The 19,110-nt window shown below is 47.6% G+C and overlaps 15 protein-coding genes across 15 annotated transcripts; 6 read left to right on the top strand and 9 right to left on the bottom strand.

Annotated features, from left to right (window-relative positions):
• Positions 1-165: 165 nt before the first annotated feature.
• FVEG_00177 (hypothetical protein) lies at positions 166-948 on the bottom strand (the record flags this gene model as incomplete). Its single annotated transcript, XM_018886609.1, has 2 exons — positions 166-702; positions 763-948. 2 exons carry the CDS (start codon positions 946-948, stop codon positions 166-168), a joined length of 723 nt encoding a protein of 240 aa, XP_018742198.1.
• A 1,411-nt stretch (positions 949-2,359) lies between these two features.
• Positions 2,360-2,692, top strand: FVEG_00176 (hypothetical protein; the record flags this gene model as incomplete). Its single annotated transcript, XM_018886608.1, has 1 exon — positions 2,360-2,692. The coding sequence occupies one exon, from the start codon at positions 2,360-2,362 to the stop codon at positions 2,690-2,692; it is 333 nt and encodes a 110-aa protein (XP_018742197.1).
• A 1,917-nt stretch (positions 2,693-4,609) lies between these two features.
• On the top strand, positions 4,610-4,837 carry FVEG_14604 (hypothetical protein; the record flags this gene model as incomplete). Its single annotated transcript, XM_018903537.1, has 1 exon — positions 4,610-4,837. One exon carries the CDS (start codon positions 4,610-4,612, stop codon positions 4,835-4,837), a length of 228 nt encoding a protein of 75 aa, XP_018742196.1.
• Positions 4,838-5,743: 906 nt separating this feature from the next.
• On the top strand, positions 5,744-6,016 carry FVEG_14603 (hypothetical protein; the record flags this gene model as incomplete). The annotated part of the gene is made up of 1 exon (XM_018903536.1): positions 5,744-6,016. One exon carries the CDS (start codon positions 5,744-5,746, stop codon positions 6,014-6,016), a length of 273 nt encoding a protein of 90 aa, XP_018742195.1.
• Positions 6,017-6,178: 162 nt separating this feature from the next.
• Positions 6,179-6,541, top strand: FVEG_00175 (hypothetical protein; the record flags this gene model as incomplete). The annotated part of the gene is made up of 1 exon (XM_018886607.1): positions 6,179-6,541. One exon carries the CDS (start codon positions 6,179-6,181, stop codon positions 6,539-6,541), a length of 363 nt encoding a protein of 120 aa, XP_018742194.1.
• Positions 6,542-8,201: 1,660 nt separating this feature from the next.
• On the top strand, positions 8,202-8,450 carry FVEG_14602 (hypothetical protein; the record flags this gene model as incomplete). The annotated part of the gene is made up of 1 exon (XM_018903535.1): positions 8,202-8,450. One exon carries the CDS (start codon positions 8,202-8,204, stop codon positions 8,448-8,450), a length of 249 nt encoding a protein of 82 aa, XP_018742193.1.
• A 944-nt stretch (positions 8,451-9,394) lies between these two features.
• Positions 9,395-9,655, bottom strand: FVEG_14601 (hypothetical protein; the record flags this gene model as incomplete). The annotated part of the gene is made up of 1 exon (XM_018903534.1): positions 9,395-9,655. One exon carries the CDS (start codon positions 9,653-9,655, stop codon positions 9,395-9,397), a length of 261 nt encoding a protein of 86 aa, XP_018742192.1.
• Positions 9,656-10,178: 523 nt separating this feature from the next.
• Positions 10,179-10,490, bottom strand: FVEG_00174 (hypothetical protein; the record flags this gene model as incomplete). Its single annotated transcript, XM_018886606.1, has 1 exon — positions 10,179-10,490. The coding sequence occupies one exon, from the start codon at positions 10,488-10,490 to the stop codon at positions 10,179-10,181; it is 312 nt and encodes a 103-aa protein (XP_018742191.1).
• A 473-nt stretch (positions 10,491-10,963) lies between these two features.
• On the bottom strand, positions 10,964-11,317 carry FVEG_00173 (hypothetical protein; the record flags this gene model as incomplete). The annotated part of the gene is made up of 1 exon (XM_018886605.1): positions 10,964-11,317. One exon carries the CDS (start codon positions 11,315-11,317, stop codon positions 10,964-10,966), a length of 354 nt encoding a protein of 117 aa, XP_018742190.1.
• A 1,055-nt stretch (positions 11,318-12,372) lies between these two features.
• Positions 12,373-12,672, bottom strand: FVEG_00172 (hypothetical protein; the record flags this gene model as incomplete). Its single annotated transcript, XM_018886604.1, has 1 exon — positions 12,373-12,672. One exon carries the CDS (start codon positions 12,670-12,672, stop codon positions 12,373-12,375), a length of 300 nt encoding a protein of 99 aa, XP_018742189.1.
• Positions 12,673-12,702: 30 nt separating this feature from the next.
• Positions 12,703-12,990, bottom strand: FVEG_14600 (hypothetical protein; the record flags this gene model as incomplete). The annotated part of the gene is made up of 1 exon (XM_018903533.1): positions 12,703-12,990. The coding sequence occupies one exon, from the start codon at positions 12,988-12,990 to the stop codon at positions 12,703-12,705; it is 288 nt and encodes a 95-aa protein (XP_018742188.1).
• A 738-nt stretch (positions 12,991-13,728) lies between these two features.
• FVEG_00171 (hypothetical protein) lies at positions 13,729-14,373 on the bottom strand (the record flags this gene model as incomplete). The annotated part of the gene is made up of 1 exon (XM_018886603.1): positions 13,729-14,373. One exon carries the CDS (start codon positions 14,371-14,373, stop codon positions 13,729-13,731), a length of 645 nt encoding a protein of 214 aa, XP_018742187.1.
• Positions 14,374-14,673: 300 nt separating this feature from the next.
• On the bottom strand, positions 14,674-16,218 carry FVEG_00170 (succinate-semialdehyde dehydrogenase (NADP+); the record flags this gene model as incomplete). Its single annotated transcript, XM_018886602.1, has 2 exons — positions 14,674-14,797; positions 14,846-16,218. 2 exons carry the CDS (start codon positions 16,216-16,218, stop codon positions 14,674-14,676), a joined length of 1,497 nt encoding a protein of 498 aa, XP_018742186.1.
• A 648-nt stretch (positions 16,219-16,866) lies between these two features.
• Positions 16,867-17,556, top strand: FVEG_14599 (hypothetical protein; the record flags this gene model as incomplete). The annotated part of the gene is made up of 2 exons (XM_018903532.1): positions 16,867-16,996; positions 17,051-17,556. The coding sequence occupies 2 exons, from the start codon at positions 16,867-16,869 to the stop codon at positions 17,554-17,556; spliced, it is 636 nt and encodes a 211-aa protein (XP_018742185.1).
• Positions 17,557-17,674: 118 nt separating this feature from the next.
• Positions 17,675-19,110, bottom strand: FVEG_00169 (monoamine oxidase; the record flags this gene model as incomplete). Its single annotated transcript, XM_018886601.1, has 2 exons — positions 17,675-18,727; positions 18,787-19,110. 2 exons carry the CDS (start codon positions 19,108-19,110, stop codon positions 17,675-17,677), a joined length of 1,377 nt encoding a protein of 458 aa, XP_018742184.1.

The following is a 19,110-nucleotide window of genomic DNA, read 5'->3' on the forward strand; positions in this document are numbered from 1 at the left end:
TAAAGAGGGATGCGAGGATCGAGGAATACATTCACTGTTGCAACATCCGTATCGATTATGAAATGCTTGTTATTGATTCGCTAAAGTGTGAGGAGGAAGCGCCTTTTTTCGCTCTGACGGCCATGTCTAATAATCTCTGGGGGAATAAGTGCTGTGACTTGGAGGTTAAGCCTCTTCCGAGCGCATTGACTGGTCATCGGATGATGGGGATGATGACCACTGAAAACCGTTCATCGCGTCTTCCATAGCCCTCATCAAATCAGCATTAAGTTGCCATTTCAGGAATTCTTTCACATGTTTGGCTGCCTGTGCCACATTCCCCACGGCATAAGCGCGCCCTTTTTCGTCTCTTGCTCGGGCCATTTCGTCGGAAAATCCGTTGATCAGGTAGAAGGACTTTTGGTTATATCGTTCTTTGACATCGTGGGCGATGCTGTCCCACCACCACTGTTTATCCTCAATGCCACCATCATATCTAATGATGCGGGCCATAGCCTGAGGACACCTGGTAAGGGTGTGCCCGCCATCCGCCAGCTGCTGAGCCGTGGCAAACGTGGTCGACTTTGCCAAAAAATCGTTCATGAGTTCGAAATCTTGTGAAATAACAAACTCAGTATCCCTGAACGCTGCGAGGGTTGCCTTAACAATACGTTCTTCCCCAGTCGTCGTAAATAAGTGTTTAAGCGTCACTGACAGATCTCTCTAAGCCAAGTGGGTGCGCTCCTTGTCCCTCGCTTCAATGATGGCGATCATTGCACACACTCGGTCGTAATTCGTTGGTACCGAAAACCCGAGAGGCTTATCAGGCATGGCGACGAATGTGGGAAAGCCTTGCTCGTCTGCTTGCAATTTGACCCTCAGCACGCCGAGGTGGTAGAGTTGATCCAGGCGCTGATTCATTGTGACGAAGGAGTCGAGAGAAACAGAGCCAGGTTGAGACGGGTCCATAATGTCTGAACGAGGTTAGTTATTGTGTAGAAAGTGGTGGGTTGGGCAAAAGCTCAGGCTTTGATCCTAAATGACAAAAAGACTTAGGCAGCTTAGCATAAATTTAGGATATCTCTCACTAAATTTAGAGTGCTTTTATCAAGATTAGGATCCTTGATCAAGTTTAGGATCCTTTAGGATACCAAAACTCAGTTTTGACATCCTATATCAGGATCTGATGTTTGTTGCTCCTTGAGGGGCAGCTCACCTTGTTTTCAGGCCGGTTGGGGCCAACACAGCGTTGCAGGAGGCGCGAAATGAAAAGGCTGGGCGATGATCTTTGAGTATACAGTAATTGGATGATGTAATTTTGATGTATCCGAAGCGGTATTGATGGTTGTGAAGTTCTGCTGCCTTGATGATTTGGAATGATGATGGAGAAGAGAAGAAGTTTTCGGATGCAATGGTGATGAAGAAGGATGTTGGTACCTGCAGTATCCACGTGAATACCGACACGAATGACAGCAAGTCCCATCAACTGCAGCGCCTTCTCTGAAATCAGCTGACCTTCCTCTGTCACAGCCCAGAACCGGTAGAAGTGACTACCCTACCTTACCCAGACCGGCGGTCTCAGGACAGCGACTTCCCAGAACCATCTTGCATGCTCCGTTTGTGACAGGCACGACTTTGACTAGATCTTAGCTCGTAACAAAGCCCAAAGTGTCTTTCATCTCCTCTCTCTGAGCCCAGTGAACACCAGGGGCAAAGGTAACCCCACGACTCAACCCCAACCTCAATGCGATACGATTCATTGATCTTGGCTACATCTTCAGTATGGGCGTCGCAGTATTTGGATGCGTCGGGGTCGTCGTGCTTGATGTGTCCCCCCTGGTCAATCTTGTTCATCCATTGGCATTCCAAGCGTTTCGAGTGGCTGTGTACTTGTCGAGCACCTCGCTAGGACATGAAGCGAGGCCATGCAGAATGATAGCGGGAAAGATTTGGCGATGTGACAGGAGTTGAAGAGTTATTTACCGAGGTGACGGTAGAAAATGATCGCCATGCCATAAACCTCTGTGAACAAGCTCTATCCCCGTTTCACTCACCGGGCGAGTAGTTGTCACTGATGTTTGACCACTTGGACCGATTGCTGTGATGCTCAAATGCTCCAACACTGAAGGAGACGACATAAAAGGCTGAATAGATGCTGTTCTATGGCCTCAGTGTCAGTGTCAATTAGTCGCTGATGGTGAACCGACCGCCATGGCAGTGGTGAACCTATCGGTAATTCCTTGGTATTCACGAGTATAAGTTACGATCTTTGGACGGCCAAGTTCAACTCATCAGCTCAAGCAACTCAGACACACAAGCAGCTTACATATACAACTAATAATCGCCATCATCCTCACACGCCCATACTCCCCTTTCCATCATGCCTCCTCTATATGGAGACCCTACAACTACCGTTCACCCCAAGCACACGCTCTGGCTGTGCGAAAAGAAGGCCAACGATACCGATGGTACCAAGTGCAACACCCACAACGATGTCAACGATCTGATGTGCATGAAGTGTGGCTACGAAGTCGACGGTTGGATAAAGGTCAAGGCCAAGGATAAGGACGAAAAAGAAATCGGGGAGCTCCACGACTACGACGATGGTGTGGTGATATGGAAATACCTTTGGTTTTTTCTCCATCCAGGTCCAATTATGGAGGATGCGCCTGGGAACAATGCGCCTGTACCCCGAGGCACAATCCCCGGATAGTCCACAAATGGAGCAACCGACGGATCGTCTACGAATGGAGCGGGAACCAATGGAGCTGTCATCAACGGGAATCATGGAAGACGTTAGAATTGACACTTCAACCGCGTATGTCCACTTTGGGGTTGGGAATCAGCAGATTTGAAGATGGGTTTTCAGTAATCGGGATAGGTCATGGTTCATGGGCTATGATGCTTGTTATTTTTTTCACCAAAGTCTATCTTGGACTATGCTTCTAGGACAATAAATTATAGAACGGTTTGAGCTTCGCTTGTTTAGCTGTTTCACTTGTGTGCACTTGTCGACGACCGTGCTTGTGCGGACGACGAGATAAAGGGGATCTACACTTCATTTATGAAAGATATCTTGCAGGAGATGGTTGCTGTTAGTGATAGTCGAAAGAATGGTTGCTTGATGAATGATTGCTCCGCGGATCGAGAGAGACGGAAGGCAGACGGAAGGAATATGCTCCCAAGCTTCTGCGAGTAATATGACCTATCCATGTTTCACTCTTTGGTTGAAGAATAGTCACAGATGGCCGGGCACTTAGAGGGAATGCTGTAAGAATGAGTTCTCCTGTCTCTGAAGCTGAGTCGCATATCAGGGCTGATTAGATGCTCTACTCTGATCTCAGTGCAATAACCAAACAAAGTTAAGAGTGAATCAACCTCGATGGCAGTGACGAGCCTATAGATCAGTCTACCATCTCCGTTAATATAAAGCCTTTTGGATGGCTAAGTTCATCACACCATCTCAAGCAACTCAGACACGAATACAACTGACATGCGCAACTCACCAATATTCCGACAGTCCTATCTACCACTCACTTTTGATCCTAAACAATGCCTCAATCAAACAACCCAATGCCTCAATCAGACAACACAAAGATTTATTCAGATAAACCCGATCCTAGACACAAAACCTGGGAATGTAAACGGCCTCTCACTCGTCGTTCCTGTGAGACTTGTGACACCCTCAACAATGTCAATACTTTGACGTGTCGAATGTGCAGGTACGAGATCAATGGTGCGGTGAAGGTGAGGGCTCTGGATGAAAATGATCGATACATTGGGTGGCTTTGGAGCCACGACACTACGTATAAGGAGACAATCTGGGTGTACGACGTGGAGGACCTCAACAATGCTCCAGCCGCCTGATGTGAAGATGATTAGAAGACGAACGAGTTCAAGAACTACAAACAAAGCGACCAAGAACGGAGCGACCACAAACGGGAGCCATAGGAGGTATTAGAGTTGTCATTATACAACATATATTTAATATGGACATCGGCAAGGCTTGAAGTTGGACAGGCTCTCATGGCCCATGGTCACGCATGCTTTTGTTTTCTCATAAAAGTCTATCTTAGACATCACTCTTTGAGACAAAAAACAATGAAGAAGTTTCAGCTTTACTTCTTCCAATGTTTGACTTGGGAATAACCGTGTAGAAAAGATAAAACCGAGTCATAAGATTGTATTCTGCTTGTAGGGTTTGCTCCTCTCGTGACCTCATCTTATTGTACGGCACTCCATTGCTGGTTTTCGACTCAGCAGTTCTAGACTGTGGTTATTGTGCTAGGAATCAGGGCGATAACTGACCTTCCACTTACTGATGAAACTGACCCGTTGCTGGCCTACTTGGACATGAAGGCCGTGATGAGTTCGTGGCTTTGTCTCTGAACAAAGGGCGTATGAACAGTGAACAGTGTTGAAGACACGCGATTATCTAGCACATAGTCACTACAGGATATGAGACTTCAGTACTGGAGCAAGTGAATTGATCGCCTTGGCTGTGGTCCATTCGTAATTTAGCCACTGGCAACCTGGTATAAGTGACGCCCTTGTCCCATTCTTCAAGTCCATGCATCCACAAACAACAACACAATCACACACAAAAGAGCTCTTCTAATATAAAACCAAAATGTCTGACGAAGTGGACAGAGCAAGTGAACACACCCACTGGAGATGCGTGCGCTGTGCCAATGTTAAAACGCCAAATGTCAACAAGCTGGCCGACGAAGCATGTGTTTATTGCAAAACCGACCGTCAGCCTGGAGCAGCTGCTCTGGATAAGGACTTGAATATCATTGGGCAATTGGACAAGACAGATGAAAAAGTCTGGGCGTGGAATCCAAAGAGGCTACGTTGAAGTGGCGCGAATGGGAAGTGGACGGAGGAGGGAGAGTGATCAAGATGAGGGACTCGAGCGATCATGTCCATGACGACGACACAATATCATCGCGATAGAAATGACGATTGAGCAATAATTCTGATGAGTTCTCTTGAGCATCCAGACTTGCGCATGGCCCAATCGAAGATCATTTGTTCTACCCATATGCCTCCCGCGTAATGTCCCAATCGCCAACACAACAGAACTCCCCTACTCTATGATCATTATACCTTTCTACGATATAATTGGCGAAATGAATAATGCAATCTTCAAATATTGGGATCAGTGTCTGTTCAGTTCAGATTGTAATGAAAGAACTCGTCTCTACTATCACAGGCTGATTGTGAATCTCATCAAGTATTACCCAAAGAAGAGCTACGCAAACATGTTCATTTAGGCTTTTTGAATGTTATACATATCATTTATTTATAGGATAGCAGGGGCACTGTCAACGTTACATGCATAAGGAGATCAAGATTTGTCCCGGAAAAATGTAACTCGGCGTCATCATGACAGTACTGCAGGGAATATGCTCAAAGGCTCGCAGAATCTACTTTGTGAGTGAACAACTTCTTTTTAGCGACTACACTAATTATGTGTCTAGTGTTGTTAAACCTGGTGGTCATTTGAGCCGCAAACGCGAGCAATCACTGATACTGAACACTCCGAATGTGATTCACATTGGTACATGTGTAACTCTTATCGTCGAATCACTTTTCATTCATGAGATCACCTGCATGAACTCATGTATATATCTGGGAAGATCTCACCCTCCCCTCCACTCGCTCATCAATTTCACGGCGGACCGACAACGCAACCCTGCACTCACTTACACCAAGAGGTCACCAATAATTACATTGCAACACCACCACATACATCGTCACAATGTCAGAGAATGTTCAAAAGACAACAACCCAAATTCGGGGTGATCACAAAAAGTGGAAATGTCACAAAATGATCGATGAACCAGGTCATGCCAGATGCGTTGCCACTATGAGTATGAACGTCGATACTTGTACACACTGCGGACAGCGACGCGGGAAGAACGCTGTTGCTCTATCTCAGAACGATGAAGTGTTGGGCAGCCTTATTGACTTTGAGGCTGATGGAACAGAGAAATGGCACTATAATCTCAAAGTGAACGGCGTCCACAATTGAGCCTGTTCAGGCTTGGTAGGGTGAACATCACATATCGGCGTTCAGTGGTTCAGTATAGAAAGAAGTCTATAAATTGCCCCTACAAATCATTTACTCTTGCTCTTCAAGTTACTTCAACCGTACTGCCACCCTTCGTAACTACTGCACCAACATATTGCTATCATGCCTACCAACCGTTTGCATAAGGCCCTGGCATCCGGCCGCATCAGCCCTTGGATGAAGCCCGGCCGCTCAACAACCATCGTTCGCAAAGACCACACCAAGTGGGAGTGCAACGAGAAAGTTGGAAAGAACGACAAAGGCGAGATCATGGAGTGCCAAGAGGTCATGAAGATGGGCGAGCGAGTCTGTACGAAATGCTGGTGTATTCGCAGAGTCGGCGCAGCTGCGCTGACCGAGGATGAGATGTATCTTGGTATGCTGGTTTCTATCACCAAGGGAATCAATGAGTGGTGGGAGTATTTCCCTGAGCTGCAGGAGGAGAGTCGCGAGGCGCCAACTGACACTGCGATGGAGGGAATGTGAGCTGCAAGGTCAGGCTCAGCAGTGAACACAGGTAGTTATGTGAATAGTGATGCATTGTCTGTAGTTTACTGATTCATGGATCTGATGAGCTCAGCGTATACAAGCCCAGTGACGAAATGTTTGCCTGATAATGAATAGTACACCCGATCCATGGCCTATGTTATATATAATAGCGTCCCTTCAGCCAGTGACTCTCACTCAAACAGCACACACATCAACGTCTTAGTACAACTTCAAACAACTCAAACTCTTGACCTACAAATATAAAAAACGATACAACCATGCCTGAGCCTGATAAGGATGAAGCAATCACGACCACAGTCCGCGGCGACCACACTCACTGGCGTTGTAGGGATGGACCAGGAGGAGAAGAGTGCAATGGACGATTTGAGATGAGTCAAGAACATTGTACTTCATGTGGTAGCAGACGGAAGAAGGGCTCGTGGGCAGAGGCACACAATGAATACCAGCTTGGGACTCTGCAATCTGTTGGTCCGAATGGTGAAGAGATTTGGCACTATGAGACCCACAGGAACGGCTGTAGCTGATCAGTGTCGAACCAAAGGAGATATCCTGGTATGGGACTTCTGATTCAGCGTATACAAACACTATAAATACACCAAAGTCTCGCTATTCCTCCTCCTAACATAAAAGTGCCAGATCGACAACTTACTTACAAGACACCGCAACATGCCCTGGGACGGATATACAGCTGACGTCCGCAGCGACCATACACACTGGCGCTGTAGTAAACTCACTAGTGGAAACCTTTGCGATGGGAAGACCCCGATGACTGAGAAGGAATGTGAAGACTGTGGCGCGGAGCGCGGGATCCGCTCAATTGCCCTGACGAGTGACGACCGCATGCTTGGGATGCTTGCTTCCATCGATACAGATGGTACAGAGTTGTGGTTTTATAATGCCCCGTATCCGAGAAAGTAGTTTGGGAGAGATAGACTATGATAGCTCACATAGATGAACGGGGCTGATTCGTGATATCATCAGCCATAGGGCGTGACCTGGACTAACGTAGACTTTATATAAAGCCTTTGGTAATTCGTTCTTCCTGTTCTCACGGACTTTTCGCGTAAAAAAAATATCACTAGTTTGAACATGATTATAATTGCCAACCAGAACATCATCTGAACAGCCCTGCTGCACATGTCAGGTCGTGGATAAATATAATGTTATACCAATACACACTGCGCTGACCATACTCAATAGAGGTGCGCCAGGTTTCTCACGCCCATAGATAACTGCAATACCCCAATCTCAATCTATAATATAAAGCGAACCATGTCCGGTTGACAACGGGGAGTCAGAGATACGGACGTTCTTGATGCAGTTGGAACGAAACTTGCGACTCTTGTCACGGTGGACTTAGTTGGTGAAGAGACATGGGATCACAGCTAGTCTGAGCCTCTTCTGCAGTGATAAACAGCGTATATGTAGCCATGAAGCGCTGCAATTTGTGCTGCGAGAAATGATTCAGGGTAACATGATATGAACATTATAAACCTGACTGTTTCCTCCTTGACTCAACAGTGCACAATCCCACGTTTCCCAGACAGTCTGACAATCTAGTACATGCATAACCAACAATTTCAACCACGGAACCCAAACATACGAAGCTTTCAAAGGCTCATCTGATTACCCGAAAATGCCTCTTATGGAACGTACGACCACCGTCCGCGATGATCACACCCATTGGAAGTGCGTGAGACCCGAGCGTAACGGGGGTTTCTGCAATACAACAATGAATATGTGGGAGAACCAGTGCAGAAAGTGCGCCGCTATTCGCGAGCCAAGATTTGCCTTTGCTATGACTCGAGAGGGACACAAACTTGGAGTTCTTGGGAGTGTTGATATAGATAATGTCGAGATGTGGCATTATGAACTGGAGACCTAGATGGTGTCTCATGGCGAGCAAATTTTAACCTCTGAGACTAAATGGAGGGACAAGAAGAAGTAAACTATAGCCGTGTTCCTCAATAGAACCCAGTTGTTGGAGCAGTGTCTTAAGATGAGCTCGTATCATGATATCCTCAAGTTCCCCCGTCGCGTGCATCCAGATCCTTATCTCTCCTAATCCCCATTAGCAGCTCGATCATTGCCCACATCATCGTATATAATATCGCCGTCCCCGAAACCGGCAACAGTTCGATACAAAACCGGATCTGGCTCATCAACATCATAAGGAACATCATATTCCCAGACCTCTTCTCCCAGAGTAGTATAATCCTCAAGGTGTCCGATTATTTCCCAATTATCCCTCAATGCCAAAGTTCCATTTCTTCGACCCAATTTTCATTTTGGACATCCTAGGATCGGTACTCTGATGGCACAGCCTTTGTCGTCCAGGCCATACTCAAACATGGGGTTGACTTCACAGTACTCGTCGTTGACTGTGGTCATGCATTGCCACATGGTATGATCGCCGCGAATGGAAGTGACTGGAGCCATGGTATGTTGTGATGGATGCAAGGGAGTTTGGTACGTGCTGGTTGTTTGGGGGTTGCTTGCTTCGACACGAGGTGGTGCATTGCGAGGACTTATTTAGAACAAGGATGGGGACGATAATTGTCCCTGTAAGCAATGAGATTAATTGGATTGAAGAGGCTCTAGTGGGAAGTGATTGAGTAGGGAAAAGTGTACAGCCCTGAATCTTTGGCAGTCCTTTCGGGCGTTGTGTACACAAGTCACAGCCTGATGCACACCACACAACGACCAAGAAGTTCCCATCTTCATCAATCGACAGCCATCGTATAGTTAATCACGACAAACCGAGTTTGTATCAGATGTTGAGGTCAATTGTGACTGTATTGCCCATTCGCCGTTCGTCTCACCCCTTACTCATAGCGATAGGTGTCTCTCTGCCCTCGCCTCCGAAAGGTCCACCCTTTTTGCCTCGTGAAGGTTCCAGACCGCTTTCCCCTTTGAATCAATTCCCTCGCATTGACCACTTTCGTTGATATCAACGCTCCATGCCGTTGCTCCCTTAGCAAGTTTGGCGTCGCACCCTTTGCATCTCTCCTCGCCAATGTCGTTCAGCTTTGTGCAGGTATTGCTCATGCAGAGCCACCAGGCAATATTGACTTCAGTAGGCTTGGTCATTTTGGTTGAAGTGAATGATAGGGTTGTGTCTTGTTGGGAGTGTTTGATGTCCTGTGTAACAAGCCAGGGAAGCTTGGCACTTTTATGTGTCATAGGAGAGTAGTTCCAAGTATTTTGTTCACAGTCAATCATTTTCAATCACTGTTTGAAGACATTCGGGCAACCCTTGTTCAGTGTTATGAGACAACCTGCAGTGTGTCGTGTGTCGATAAAGGGAGAAGCGTGAATGGCTCATGGCAGTCCGCTATCCTGTCCACGACCTGAGCCAGTGGACTAACCGGGCCTCTAGAGACACAATACAACCAGCATTTGATTTCTCTTATTCAGGCAATGCTTTGGCTCGAAGAGGTATGCACGTAGGCGCAGGACGTCGTTTCTACTAACCGCGAGGTCACATCGTCACGAGATAGGAAGAAAGCGGGCACATATGTCAAATCAACTCATTTTCTTTCTATCAATCAGAGAAATTAAGAATCTCTATAACCATTCACCAAGCTGAAACTGATGAGTATAGCTCCTCTGATCAGTCGTCAATGAAATGAATTGTCCACCATTCAGTGCCATCTTCCTCACGGAAGAACATCCAAAGCGGCTCTGGTTCCTTACTGCCGGGTTTCTTCTCTCCAAGGTCCGCTGATGAACCACTGGCACGTTTGTTGCCGCATTTGGAACAAATGTCGTTTTGTATATCTTCATTTCTCCCTCCGCACTCCTTCTTGTAGGGCCGATATGATCTTCCAAAGTTGCATTTCCACTTAGCGTTCTTTGGGACGAAGCTATCGCCTTCTTCAGTCACCCTGTAACAGTTTGGCGGAACTTCTTGTGTCGAAGACATCTTGTAGAAATACAGGTATACGTATAGTAGTTGTGTAGAGAGATAGTTGTTGTTGTATTGCTGAGTGCTGTGTTCTCGGAGGAGTGGTCATGGCAAATGGGAAAGACTCTCAATTTATACACGCTGGATGTAAGCGGCTCCTCACGAAACATAAATCAGAGAGTTACAGTGCTGGCGTAGTAACTCAGTCATTGATGCACAGTCAGTCTACCATGATGCCCACTCACACACTCCCTGTATTCACACTCAGAGCTGGTGTGTTTGTCACAGACACATTAGGTAGCCTGAATCAATTACATCTTCCCAGGAAATGCGTTGAATCAGTGACATTAATGCAAATGAAACTCTCAACGTCTGTTATGTGCGAGTTCAATGCCCAATTACTTGTAGTGATGTAAGCTCAGCCTCGATCTCAAACACACATAACATCCCTGGCCTACAACTTCGAGAGAAAACCTGCAGCAATCCCGTCTTCAACTCGCCTCCGAAAGATTCCTCAGATGCGAACCAGAACGAGCCCAGCACTCATTCCATTCACGACGGAAGCCATACGTCCAAACTTCAGTCCCATCGTCCTCGATCTCGCAGATCTCCCAACACCTCCCCTTCGCCCCCTCATCGAGCCTCTCCCCGACGTGTGCGACTGCATCAGAGCGTATGAAGCCACATCTCTCGCATTGCTTTTTTGTTATATCATTGTTGATTTTCCCACATTGGGCTTCGGTAGGTCCAAATTTGCATGTCCATTTCGCGGTCTTGGGGATGAAGTCGTCGCCTTCTTTAGTCGTGGCGTAAACCCTCTGATCGACTGACTGTGCAGAGGCCATTTTACATAGGTTGGATGGTATAAAGAGGATTGTAGTCTCTGTATTGCTGTGCTTGCTTGGAATGTTGTGAGCGGTGGCCTTAGGCAGTGGCAAGACTTGCAACTTATATACGTGAACGACAGGCTGACCTTTTTTGGCCGAGGGATTGGAGGCACCCTTTTATACGCCTCCAAGGCCGGCCAAGGAGTCATCATTTAGGTTTTCATGGTATAAGCTTTATACTGTAGCAATAAGTCAGTCATCATGGCATTGATGTCTAAGTTGTGAGCTAGAAGTGTTATTTACATTTACAGTTGAGACTTGTGGCTGAGAGCTTATTCCGGTAGACAGAACTTAGAACAACAGGCTGGTCCTCACATCGCAATCACAGAGCGAGAATGCCCAAATCACTGCCATGCCAATACTCTCATTGAAGAATCGTCACTCAATCAAGTCTTGAACTCAGTCAGCTGCCAATACTCACAGCCAAAAGTGGGAGTCCTTCAATCACCCACTCTACCTACGAGTAACACTGTCTTTGCAACGCGCTTTCACAAGTCTTCCAGACAGGCAGAAATATTTGAGCACTCAAATTGGCACGATATGTACTTCGTTTCGGCCGCACAGGCACTGTAATTGACCTGGCCACCTTTGACGATGTCGTCGATGCACGCCTCAAGGTAGTGTCTGGTCATGAACTGACCTGTATAAGTTTAACCCGTCCTAAAGGAGGAAAGAGACTTTAAGACCTTAATCCTAAGTAATAGAAGTATTTAGGTAAATGCAGCCTAAGTTTAGAGGACTCTTTATTAAATTTATTTTGATACCTTATGTTAAGGTTTAGTATTTGCCTCACAAGACCGCCGCCGATAACGATGCGGCAGAGATCATAAGTAATCAAGCCATAGGGTAGATCATACTGAACATCTTCGCTGCATTTCTATTGTTATGCAATGATATCCGCTGTTGTGGAGTGATGACCTTGCTAACCATACCCTCGATTACTCGCTCTTCCTCCTGTTACCACTTCCATTACCCTCAGGGCCTCCTTTGGAATATCCTCTATCGTCCGGCTATCAGTCCGACCCCTCAGAATCTTCCGCCTTCGGCTTTTCTTCCGGTTCTTCAAGATCATCATCATCCCAATCCGGACTCTGCCCATTCTCAAACCCTCTTTCACTATGACTGACTTCAGACCCACCACCAGTCTCCCTGTTTCCAACGGCATCACTAGACCCTGAAGACCCAGGCGCACTGTCCAGGGTCTCAGACGGAGGGGAGCTGCTCTCGGGATCGGTGGCACTGAAATCAGGAGTAATACGAGAAGCCTTAGGAGAGATCGGGGGAATATCTGCTGGCGGGATTGGCTGGAACATCCGTCTCTGACCCCGACGACGGTAATAATGCTAGTGTTCGTTTCCGTCCGGGTCCACACTTCTCAGGTACCCGATGAGCTTGTCTTCGTTATCGAGAGCGTCGGCTGGCCATTTCCGTCGAGTTCCGCACTGGTGGTCATTGGTATGTCGGTACATACAGTTGACGGTATTGCATGACATGGACTTGCATATCCATTTGAGGTGATCCTCACGTCTGGTGGTAGTGGTTCCTGCGAAGCTTATGAATTCGAGAGAAGTGCTTGACGGATCAGGTGACGAGGAGTTGGCTGGCGATGAGTCACTTGGTGTTGGTTCCATGGTGTGAAGTGATGATGTATATCTGCTGTGTGTATGTGTATTGATGAGGCTGTTGATGCTGCAACTGATGAAGATGATAACAATGGCAGAGGAGGTTGGAGAGAGAAGAAAACTCAGGACTTTAGACCTAAGTAACAACAGTATCTAGGTAAGTTTATAAAGATCTAAGACATATTTACTAAACTTAGGATGTTCTTATTAAGCTTGGGAAAGATATTCTAAATTTAGGATTTCTTTTACCAAGTTGAATTTAATACTCTGTATCAAGGTCAGGTATTTTGCTCCCCGAGGCAGGGCACGATAACAACTGGGTCATGGGAATGCAAGGTGGGCACAAAGAACATCACCAATGGAAGGCGTGGAATAAGAGGCACTCAGAAAGGATGAACGTGGACTTGGTGGTGATGATGACGAGAGGAGCAGTGAGAACAACACGAGAATAAATAGCTCCTGAGGCGCCTCTAAAATGGGTAGATATTACAAGCCCAAGCGGCAACACAGATGATGACCATGTATCGAAATGACGAGAGTAAAGAAGAGATTACCAAAGCGACATCGAAAACGTTGAAAGGGACTCGCGTGAAGCAATCCGTGTTCTTTATTCCTGCTCCATCGCAGAGATTGAGACTTGGCTGTATCAAACAGCTATTCTTGGGTATGTTCCCTCCAAGGTAAAGTAATCGCATCCTCTTTCATCGCCAGCGATCTTATCATCGTACAATCAAACACCAGAGCAAATCAATCCTTGAGGTTAAGCTCCTTCATATGCAAGGGAAGCCGGGAACGAGCATCTGACCGACCCTGATCCCTACTCTTCTTCATATTCTCCTCCTTCATGTTTTCGTCCTTCGCGTGTCCCCCTCCAACATCATCATACAAAAACGACCAATTCGCATCCTTCGAAATGCCCCCAGCTTCCACCCCAGGCGGCGCAAACAAAATCCCCATGACCCTGTCCGAGGCCATCGTCAACGACGCCTTGGAGTACAGCTCCTTCATCGCCTCAGCGCTCTCGACATCAAACACAAGACCGGAATTTTCCTTGCCGATGTGAAGATGGGCACAAATGTTTGCTCGTTCGGGTTTTATGGCGTTGATGTCGACGACTTTGAGGCCGAGAGTTTCGCCGCGCTGGTTGCGGACGACTTGGAGTTTGAGGGAGTCGACGTAGCGAAGAGGGTCTTCCTTGTTGACGGTCTTGCGGGGATCGGGAGGAGCGGCGGCGTCGCTTTGGGGGATCTGAAATTTGGGTAGGATTGAGGGACGGGAGGGAGGATGGTGTTGAGGAAGCTGGTCGATGGTAAGGGCGCGGTTTCGGCCGGGCGGGATGGCGATGGGGGTAGAGGGCTTTACAGGGGACGACTTCATCTTGTCGGAAGCCATGTCTGATGTTGAGGTGATGCTGTTATTTCTCTTCTTTTGTCAATGGGGAGGTTGATGGAAAGGTTGACGAAAAGATGTTTGGGAAAGAGATGATCCGATTCGGTAGATGCGAGAATTGATATGCTGTCAGTCGTTGCCACTGTCGTTTGGGGCCTATTCACAAGATCGCAACAATAGCCTCAATGACTCCATTCACTGCAAAGGTATGACGTGGAATGCAGTGGAAGCAACCTTGATGGGTCAAAGAATTGTTGTTGCGATGTCATTTGCCTGAGCATGTTTGTTCAAGATGCTCCTTCTTCACAGCCTTGGGTTGTACACGGTATTGATACCACCAGTGACAATTGTCTTGAGAACCATGTAATCATCAACACCATATTTGCTGCCCTCACGTCCCATACCAGAGTGTTTGACACCACCGAATCTACAAACAGTCAGTCACTGATGCTCTCCAACGAGTGTTTGCACTTACGGAGCAGCCCAATCTGAGATGACACCAGTGTTGATGGCCACCATACCAAACTCCAATTTCTCCTGCACGCGGTGCGATCTCGCAAGGTTGTTTGTCATGATGTAAGAAGCCAGTCCGACATCGCTCTTGTTTGCCCTTGCGATCACCTCGTCTTCTGTCTTGAACTTGGTCAAAGCCGCAAGTGGCCCAAACGTCTCTTCAAAAGTCACCGCCATCGTATCGTCAACATCGCCGAGGACTGTCGGCTGGAAGAAGTTCTTTCCGAGTTCGTGTAATCGCTGGCCGCCCAAAAGAAGAGTCGCTTTCTTATTGAGTGCGTCTTTGACATGCTCTTCGACCTTGTCCACGCTCGTCGTCATCGGGCCATGTGTCACTGAAGGGTCAGCGCCGTTACCGACTTTGAACTTGGCGACTTCCTCAATCAGGCGCTTGGAAAATTCCTCGTAGATGCTTTCCTGGACGTATATCCTGTTGGCGCAAACGCAGGTTTGACCGGTGACCTTGAACTTGGCAATGATGGCGCTGGATACCGCGGTCTCGAGATCAGCGTCGCCAAACACGATGAAAGGTGCGTTACCCCCAAGCTCTAGAGATAGCTTCTTGAGAGTGTCGGCTGACTGCTTCATCAGGATCTTACCCACCCGGGTTGAGCCCGTGAAGGAGACCTTCTTGACGACGTCAGACTCGCACAGCGCAAGACCGAGTTTCGGAGTGTTGTCCAGAGCAGTGACGATATTGAGAACGCCCTTTGGCAAACCAGCGCGCTCAGCAAGAACACCAAGAACATTCCCCGAGAAAGGTGTCACGCCATCCGTCTTGAGGACAACCGTACACCCAGCCGCAAGTGCAGCAGCGACTTTCCTCGCAGCCATCGCCAAAGGGAAATTCCAAGGCGTGATCAAACCACAAACACCCACAGGCTGCTTAATTACCTGAATCCTCGAATTTGGCTGCGAATGCGGGACAACATCACCATACAGCCTCGGCGCCTCTTCCGCGAACCACTCGAAGAACCCCGCTGAGAACATCACCTCCCCTTCAGCATCAGCTTTCGCCTTTCCATTCTCTGCAGTGATGATCTTTGCGATATCAACTTTGTGATCTGTGAGTAGCTCTGCGATTTTGCGAATTATCTTTGCGCGCTGGCGACCTGATTGAGCGCGCCACAAGGGAAAGGCTTCTGAAGCCGCGGAAATGGCGCTGTTGACGTCGTCGACGGTGCATTCTGGTGCTGAGCCGATGACTTTGTTTGTCGCGGGGTTGTAAACTGGAAATGTTTGAGAGGAGGTGAAAGTGGGCCATTTGCCATTGATGAAAGGGCGCCTATCGACGAGGAGAGAGGGATCCTTGAGGGTTGAGGCGAGCGATGACATCGTGGGCGGTAGTTGAAGTTTGCGATGGGTACTGTTCTGCAGCGATCGCGAATGATACGTCGGTGCTGGGATCTCCCGTGTCTGGCTTGAGATGGAGATGCAAAGGTGTCAGGTTTCGTGAGGAGTTGGAGATTGTTGTTTTATGGGAAGTTGTTGATGCGGGGAAGACCCCGAGGACCACAGATGATACGCTGAACAAAAAGGGAAGGAGTGGAAGCCTCACCAATTCCGTCCAAGTTCTTGCCGCCGCTTTCCTTCGCGATGCGGCCGCCCAAGAATTGGCGCCATCGAGAATCTCGGCTTTAGAAGCCGATGCTGAGTTGAGCGCAGGCTTCACTCAACCCAAGATGGAGATGGAGATTTGGGTCAAACACTCTCTACACTTCTCGTCTAGGCCGAAAAAGTGGATGTACCTTTAATGCCCTCATCTTCAGTCATAAAAGTTGTAGGCATGCTTTTTTACAATCTAGGAGAACTTAGGGGGAGTTATGCTGAGTTTAGAGTACCTTCTTCTCATAGCTGACTTCTTGTCAAAGGGCAGGATCACTCAACACCAAGCAAACCTTGGGATCTTCTCGAGACTTCAAATGCAGAACTTCCATCATCACATTCAGCACACCACATTACTTTCAATTTATCTCTTTCAACATGGAGCCTGAAAGTCGCATAAATGAAGCCATTCCTATTCCTCAGGTCACTATGCCAACTAATGCTCGCGAGGTTAAGAGCCCAGACTGGGAGCACCGCACACCATGCGAACGCACCTTCATAGCTATCTGTAAGTTCTTTCCCCTGTGATCTTAAATCCAGCCACTAACAGCATCTGCCTTAGTTTTGGAACACATCCTCCCCTTGATGAAAGGCTCCAATGAACTCGAATGGCAATTTTATGCCATCGACCACGCGAGAATCGACGACCTCGTCATGACGGCCATGGCATTACTTTACTCGAGACACATGAACTTGTCGAGCGTCGGGAGATTCGCCCAACTATACCAAGACCACTTTGCAAAACTCCTGTCTGTGAGAGAAAACACGCATCTCTTTAGGGACGATGAAAACCACCAGACCGTTGTCGCTCTGCTTGTTGTGCTTCTTTCTCAGGCTGGCGGTCCTGGATCTATGTTTCTAGAGACTGAATCCAAGCTGCTTGAGATTCTGGATCGTCTTAACCTGAGGGGTTATACTTCAATCGCAGACCGTAATTACCATACAGCCATCGAGCGATGGATTTTGGCAGAGATCGAGCTCATGAAGAAAACAAGGGAGATGCTTGGGATTGGCCAGGAGCGCCAGATTAGCTGGTTATTTGGAGGGGTGGGGGCCGTATACGATTAAGCACCATGGCACAGTAGTGTTGAAAGGACTTCACCATTAGCAATAAAACCAACAATCTCGCATTGAAAACATACTCAAATTTCTCAGACCTTAACCGCAATCAGCGAGAGCATCCAAGTTAAAGCTTTGCCTGCAAAGATTGATCCTTCAGCGCCTCAATAACCTCCTTCGCTCCAGCACGCCCCGACGTCAACGCACCCTCAAGATATCCCTTCCAGTGTGTCGCATACTCCGTTCCCACAAAGTGAATATTTCCCACTGGTTTTCCATAAACATCCCTATATTTCACAAGATGGCCGATCCTGGTAACAGGTGCGAGAGCACCACGGCTAAACTCCTCATTCTGCCAGATCTGTTCCACAAACTCAACCGGGTTATGGGCTTCCGATGAACCGAAAGAATGCGCAAGTTGGTCGAGAATAATCTTTCTACGAGTCTCAGGAGATTTCTGACTCCATTCTTCACCCGGTTTTCCGTTGACGAAACATGTGAACCCGAAGATCCCTTCATCGTCGAAAGAGGTATCCCGTACAACACAGGCTGGCCCGCGAAAGTCCATGAAGAATCCATTGAAGCCGCCATCACGCCACCAAGGCTTGTTGTAAAACACGATAGCTTTGTTGTAATGACCTAGTTTGGTGTTGTTGTAGACATCTTGTGCTCGCTGAGGTAAAGGAGGTGAGAAGGCGAGTTCTTTGAGCATAGCTGAAGGCATCGAGATGATGAGCTTCTTGGCCTTGATAGCCTTTCCAGTCGTTGTTCTCACAATAACACCGGATTTGGTTTGCTCGATTGAGGAAACGGGGCTGGAGAGATGGATATGCTCATGGCCGATGAGATCAGCGATACCCTTGGCGATAGATTGGGTGCCTGATTTGAGACGCATGTAATTGCCGCCTGTACGGTCATCTGCTCGAATAGCTAGAAGGCCATGATTTGTACGGCAGTATTCGATGAACCAAGCTGCTGATTCTTCAGTTGATTCTAGACCGTGCATAACTCGAACCCAAAGATTGACCATCTCAAGTGTCTTGGGACCGCCGCCGAGATTTCGAACATATTGATCCAAACTGATCTTATCATCCTCTTTTCGGAAACCATTAGGCTTCAAAGATTCAGCTTGAATATGATCCCTCACCATCTCGAGATTCTTCTTCTCCTCAAGCGTAAACTATCCCAATCAGCCCACATTCACCTAGAGTTCAGATCACAACATGCTTCATAACTTACATCAGGTGTAATTCCAAAAGGAAACTCAATCCTCTCCCCATCTGCACTGACCATCACAGCTTTATGGCCAAGCCTTTGCTTTACGATTTGATCTGTAAGTCCGAATTGTCGGATATATGACCATACTAGCGGCTGTAGTTCATCGTTTACCCAAGCTGCGCCGAGATCTGCTTTTCCATTTGTGTTTTTGAGGCGAATGGTCCAGGATTTACCACCGACTCGGTCGCGAGCTTCAAGGATTGCGATGGAGAGACCGGCTTTTTGGGCTGTGATTGCAGCTTGAAGACCGGAGAAGCCGGCACCTATTATAAGCAGATCTAGCAT

Source organism: Fusarium verticillioides, chromosome 1, assembly GCF_000149555.1.
Source record: "Fusarium verticillioides 7600 chromosome 1, whole genome shotgun sequence".
NCBI lineage: Eukaryota > Fungi > Ascomycota > Sordariomycetes > Hypocreales > Nectriaceae > Fusarium > Fusarium verticillioides.